This window comes from Rhinopithecus bieti, unplaced genomic scaffold (assembly GCF_001698545.2).
Source record: "Rhinopithecus bieti isolate Rb0 unplaced genomic scaffold, ASM169854v2 scaffold_21703, whole genome shotgun sequence".
NCBI classification, from domain to species: Eukaryota; Metazoa; Chordata; class Mammalia; order Primates; family Cercopithecidae; genus Rhinopithecus; species Rhinopithecus bieti.
The window spans coordinates 3,137,169-3,143,198 of NW_016812332.1; the positions used below are offsets into that span (position 1 = coordinate 3,137,169).

The following is a 6,030-nucleotide window of genomic DNA, read 5'->3' on the forward strand; positions in this document are numbered from 1 at the left end:
CTGTTTCACTAAAAGTGTAAATCTGGCTGCAAGATAACCAGCAAATAAGCAGCTTCGATTTTGTGTACAAAGGACTGTTGATTATACATGGATTATTTTCTTCAGTCACACTACTTTGTATGGATAGCAACACTGTCAGTGATGTCATCTTTTTAAACAACAGATCCGAATGTATAGGCACATTGTGTCAACTGAGCCCAAATCAATGACCTGGGTAATGCAATCAGTGTAACACTATTATTCCTCATCTAAACCTTCCAAGCCCATAGAAAAATAAATGCTAATCTGATGCATGTTTAAGGAATACGTTACATGGGAAAGAAAATCAAGCCCTTGTTTAGTTTTATTTACATTCTCATATGTACTTCCAGAAAATACATCACAGAATTTACATCATATGCATCAGAATAAACTGTTTTATTTTTGTATTAGTAGCAGGCTAAGGTATTAACAATCACACTTTCTTGGATAAGAACACTTTTAACAAGGATATCTCCTAAAGAATGTGTATTCATATAGCATACCAATACCTTTTCACAGCTGTGGAATCAGAATGATTTATGACATTCCCGATAGAGGAGGCAGCATTGTATTATTGATTGGAATACGGAAAATTTTGAAGGCTGTATATATAGCTTTTAGTTCCATCTCCGCTTGCTCTTTGATTCAATTATTTGTTTACTCACTTTCATATGGGCATAACATGAATTTAAATCAAGCAGATTTAAAATTTTTCTACAGTTGGAACCTAAGCTTTCTGAGGTGAAAAATGTTTCTTAAAAGGTTTGCAGGAAAGAGATCTAACGAGTCTTTTCAGTCGTTTAATAAAAGTATACACTGAGCGCATTCTGCAGAGTTGGGCAGGAGCTGCCGAGAACCTTAGCGCTACGCCGCCCTCCAAGACCGCACATCCGGGACATCCGAGAGTCGGGCCGAGTCCCCGCCCCTAGAAGGGCGGGGCCACTGGGCGATCGGGGCAGTCCCTTTGTCATGCCCCGCCCCGTCTGCCCCGCCTGCGCGTCGAGGAAGGGGCCTGCGACACGCGGCCCAGTAACCGTCCGGCAGCGGCGCGGGCCTAAACTATGGCTGAGAGTAGCCGCATGCTTCAGGCCCGGGCGCTCCTGCAGCAGTGCCTGCACGCCCGGCTGCAAATTCGACCAGCCGAAGGGGACACCGCTGCCCAGTGGGTGGAGGTAACGTCAGCCCGGCAGCTCTCGTTATCCTCCGGCATGCGGGCCGGTTTTTTCCGCGTTGTCTCAGTGACCCGTCTCCTCTGTGTCTCTCCGGCCGCGGGGATACCGGGTCAGCTTGACGCTGGCCGCAGTGGCCTGTCTGGCTGCGCTTGTCTTTTCGGTCCTGCATCACCGTTCCCCAGCGCCAATTGTAGCCCCCGAGAGGAAGAGCGCGTCTCCCTTTTTGGGGGGACCACGGGGATTTGAAACTGAGTTCGGTGGACTTCGGGCCTTACTGTCTCAGACCCCTTGTAGCTCGTAGCCTATGCTGGTCCAGGGCAAGCTTGTAGGTCAGGTTTGCTGCAAGAGTTCATGATCTGCTTTAACTTAGGCCTCAGATCGCGTTGAATTCCCCCTTATGTTGACTTGGTCTTAGCATAGAAATGAGATTTCCTAAGAAACAATTGTTTTTCAAGAAGCCTTTTAAAAATTTTGACCTATTTCCAACAGAAAACAAAGACCACTACTTTTATAACAATGTTGCATTGTTATCAAACACATTTCTCCAAAGAATTTAAAACATTTATGTCACTGAGTTCCTTCTACTTTCATACACACTTTCCTTTTTAAGACAGCCTGCCCCCACTGCATACAATAACAAATAAAATTTTCTTTAAGGCCTCTGACGTAATTTTGAAGTACGTTGAAATGTAAGAAAAAAATTAGTTCGTAATTAAGACTTTTGTAGACACTCAGAAACTTCAGTGTAGCAAACTCTCATTCGCTCATCTTTTCTGCTGAATTCAGTCCCAGATCTAGCATTAATTAAAACAATGTTAGTTATTTTATATATTTTTTTAATTTTTTTTTTTTTTTTTTTTTGAGATGAAGCCTTGATCTGTCGCCCAGGCTGGAGTGCAGTGGCACGATCTCGGCTCACTGCAACTTCCGCCTCCCAGATTCAAGCAATTTTCCTTCCTCAGCCTCCCGAGTAGCTGGGACAACAGGAGCAAGCTACCACGCCCACCTGATTTTTGTATTTTTAGTAGAGACGGGGTTTCACTATTTTGGCCAGGCTTGTCTAGAACTCCTGACCTCAGGTGATCCACTTACCTCAGGTGATCCACATGCCTCAGCCTCCCAAAGTGCTGGGATTACAGGCCTGAGCCACCGCGCCCGGCCTACTTACTATTTTAAATAGTACCAGTGAACTATTTGATATGTGGGTGATTATTCTAAAATCAGAATCTGTGGCCCTGTGCTAATTTGGAAATACAAGCATAGAAATCCCTGTATTCTTATCTCTCTCCCAGAAATTCACTTTTCTTATTTCTCATTTTTGTCATGATTTTTTGTGAGGTCTTGATATCCTTATTTGAAATTTTACTATTGTATTTTGCCATCCTATCTGAAGAATTAACTGGCCAGGCGCAGTAATCCCAGCACTTTGGGAGGCCGAGGCTGGCGGATCACTTAAGGTCAGGAGTTTGAGACCAGCCTGGCCAACATGGTGATCCCGTCTCTACTGAAAATACAAAAATTAGCCAGGCTTGGTGGCGGGCACCTGTAATCCCAGCTACTCGGGAGGCTGAGGCAGGAGAATCTCTTGAACCCGGGAGGCGGAGGTTGCAGTTAGGGGAGATCCTGCCACTGCACTCCAGCCTGAGCCACAGAGTGAGACCTCCTTTCAAAAATAAGTAATAAATAAAAGAATTATCCTTTCTTTTTTTTTTTTTTTTTTTTTTTGAGACAGAGTCCCTGCGCTGCGCCACCCAGGCTGGAGGGCAAGTGGGCGCAATCTCAGCTCACTGCAAGCTCCGCCCTCCCAGGTTCACGCCATTCCTCCCTGCCCTCAGCCTCCTGAGCACCTCTGGGCCACCAGGCGCCCGCCACCACGACTGGCTAATTTTTTGTATTTAGTAAGACGGGGTTTCCACAATGCTAGCCAGGATGGTCTCAACTCCTGACCTCGTGATCCACCCGCGCTAGGCTCCCAAAGTGCTGGGATTACAGGTGTGAGCCACCGCACCCGGCTGAATTATCCATTTTTGTAGTTGCCTCCAGACACTATAAATTACAAACTATCAGTCATTTAGTTTCCTTCCATGCTTATTTATCTTTTTTATGTTTTTCAGGCTACATCTTCTTATGCAAAATCACGTATATTTTATTGCTGGCATCTAAACTATCAGTTTGTGTTTATAAACTTAAAAACTATTTTAAAGGCTTTCCCTTTCACTCCTACACACATAACTAAATTAGTTTAAAGGGCTGACAAGTAATTTAGATGGTGAGAAAATGTCAATTCTTCTTACGTGTTCTCTACCCCATTCTATTATTAAAAGTTCTGTTTTTTTTAGAAACAGCATTTTAATTGTCAAGATTTGAAGGTTACTTTCTTTGCTTGTTCTTAGTTTCATTCATTTAGAACTTTGCTGTCACAGACTAATGTTTTGTTCCTGGTAAGTGAACTTTTAAAGCTACAGTGAGAATTATCTGTATTTTTCTATATATTTGAAATGTTTTATACCAAAGAAGTTATAAGGAAAGTGATTTTGACTTGAAGAGAAGTCACAGCTTAAGATCTATTATGGAATAAATGAAAGGCAAAGACCTTAATGAGATAATGTTAGTGGAAAGAACAGTTATCATTCTGCAAATGATTAGGTATTTAATTCTGACATTGCATGTGTCCAAATATAAATATCCTTAAGATTTTGATTCATGACGAAAACAGTAGTAGTGGAGAGGCCTGTGACAGTCGTGCAGATACCTATAATAACTTGCCAGCTTCTTAAGGGTATGCATTGGAGGCCCTTGCCTATTGTTTCAGGAGCACAATTGCACTTTTTAAGACTCATTTCTTTTCCAGGTAAATCAAGTGTGAGTGCAGAGCTGCATTTACATGTATCTAGAAAATTCTTTGGATAACACATAGAGCCTGGAACATATAGTTGAATGTTAATGCAATCAACAGATAAATTGAATCCCTATCATGTACAAAACAGCCTGTAAAGTGCTTTGGAAGTTAAAATGTGAAATAAATTGTGCCTCTGCCCTTAAATTTATTTTTACATACTCATTTAATAAACACTAATATAGCACTTACTGTGAACCAGGCACTGTTTTTAAGTACTTTATAAATATTAACTCATTTAATCTTCCTAATAGCTCCTGGAGTCAAGGTTAATTTACAGAATCAAAAAATCTAATGATTCACTCAGAAGCAGAATCAAAGTCACTATTCAAATGTCTCTTTTCTGTATAGTCTCTGTCCTACAAGATCTAAGAAATATCCAAGTCATTATGTAAAATAAATAAGCCTATATTCCTGATAACAACCAACCTTTTAATGTAGAACTTATTATCACAAATGCAATTTTCAGGTCCCTATAATGTTTATTTAAAGCATTAACAACAAATAATAATAATTGGACAGTTTCCTGGAGTTTATAGAAATAGAATCAGACCATTATTTTCATTATCTGTAAGTAAATGGATTAGGGGAAATAAAGAGAGATGATATCAAAAGATATCAGTCACATGTTCTTTATCCATCAGCTGTATCTGGTATAATGTGAATTCACTTGGCATTGAATAAATGGGGCCCAGCAAATGTTTCTAAGTCTGTCACCCTTACTTGGGAAAAGGCTGGTTGATCGTCTTAATGATTTTGATTAGAAATAAATGTTTGAAGGTATAACTTGTCTTCACTGCTCTTGGCTATATTTTAAACTTAATTCTTTTTTTTTTTCGAGATGGAATCTCTCTGTCGCCCAGGCTGGAGTGCAGTGGCGTGATCTCGGCTCACTGCAAGCTCTGCCTCCTGGGTTCACGCCATTCTCCTGCCTCAGCCTCCTTGAGTAGCTGGGACTACAGGCGCCTGCCACCACGCCCGGCTAATTTTTTTGTATTTTTAGTAGAGACGAGGTTTCACCGTGTTAGCCAGGATGGTCTCGATCTCCTGACCTCGTGATCCACCCACCTCGGCCTCCCAAAGTGCTGGGATTACAGGCATGAGCCAGTGCGCCCTGCCTTAAACTTAATTTTTGAAAGAAATAACAACTTATGATTGAAACTTGAAAAATATTTTGTTTTCTCACATGAGAAATCTTTTGTAAAGTTCATTTTCTGTGCTTTTAACCTCTATGTCTATAATATTAATAGTTGTGAAACTGTACCCATTTAGCCCTATATCTTTATAGATATTGTTGTAATCTGAGTTTACTGTGGTGATTTCTCATAGGTCCAAAGAGGATTGGTGATCTACGTGTGCTTTTTCAAGGGAGCTGATAAAGAAATTCTTCCCAAAATGGGTATGTGTTTGACTTTGTTTCTTTTTTAAGAGTGAGAGGCCAAGCGTGGTGCTCACATTTGTAATTCCCAACACGTTGGGAGGCCAAGGCAGGTGTATTACTTGAACCCAAGAGTTAGAAGCTGGCCTGGGCAACATAGTAAGACTTCTTCTCTACAGAAAATAAAAGTAGCTGGGCATGGTGACCTGTGCCTATGGTCCTAGCTACTTAGGAGGCTGAGGCTGGAAGATTGCTTGAGGCCAGGAGGTCGAGGCTGCAGTGAGCTGAGATGGTGCCCCTGCACTCCAGCCTGGGCAACACAGTGAGACCCTGTCTCAAAAAAAAAAAAAAGAGAGTGAGAAAGGACAGTAATAGACAAATGAACCAGAAGGGACAAGAAGCACAATCTTTTTCCTTCCCTTTTATTTTTAAAATAATAAATAATAATTTTACATATTCATGGTATACAGTGATATTTTAATACTGTATACAATAGGCCGGGCGCGGTGGCTCAAGCCTGTAATCCCAGCACTTTGGGAGGCCGAGACGGGCGGATCACGAGG

The 6,030-nt window shown here is 41.5% G+C and overlaps 1 protein-coding gene across 1 annotated transcript in view; it reads left to right on the top strand.

The window, feature by feature from the left end:
- The first annotated feature begins 965 nt into the window (after nucleotides 1-965).
- DTD2 (D-aminoacyl-tRNA deacylase 2) overlaps nucleotides 966-6,030 on the top strand; it is a 12,275-nt gene continuing 7,210 nt past the window's right edge. The window contains exons 1-2 of the mRNA XM_017895892.1: nucleotides 966-1,193; nucleotides 5,419-5,488. Coding sequence (XP_017751381.1) covers nucleotides 1,083-1,193; nucleotides 5,419-5,488 — 181 coding nt within the window. The 5' untranslated portion in view covers nucleotides 966-1,082. The remainder of the gene's footprint in view (nucleotides 1,194-5,418; nucleotides 5,489-6,030) is intronic.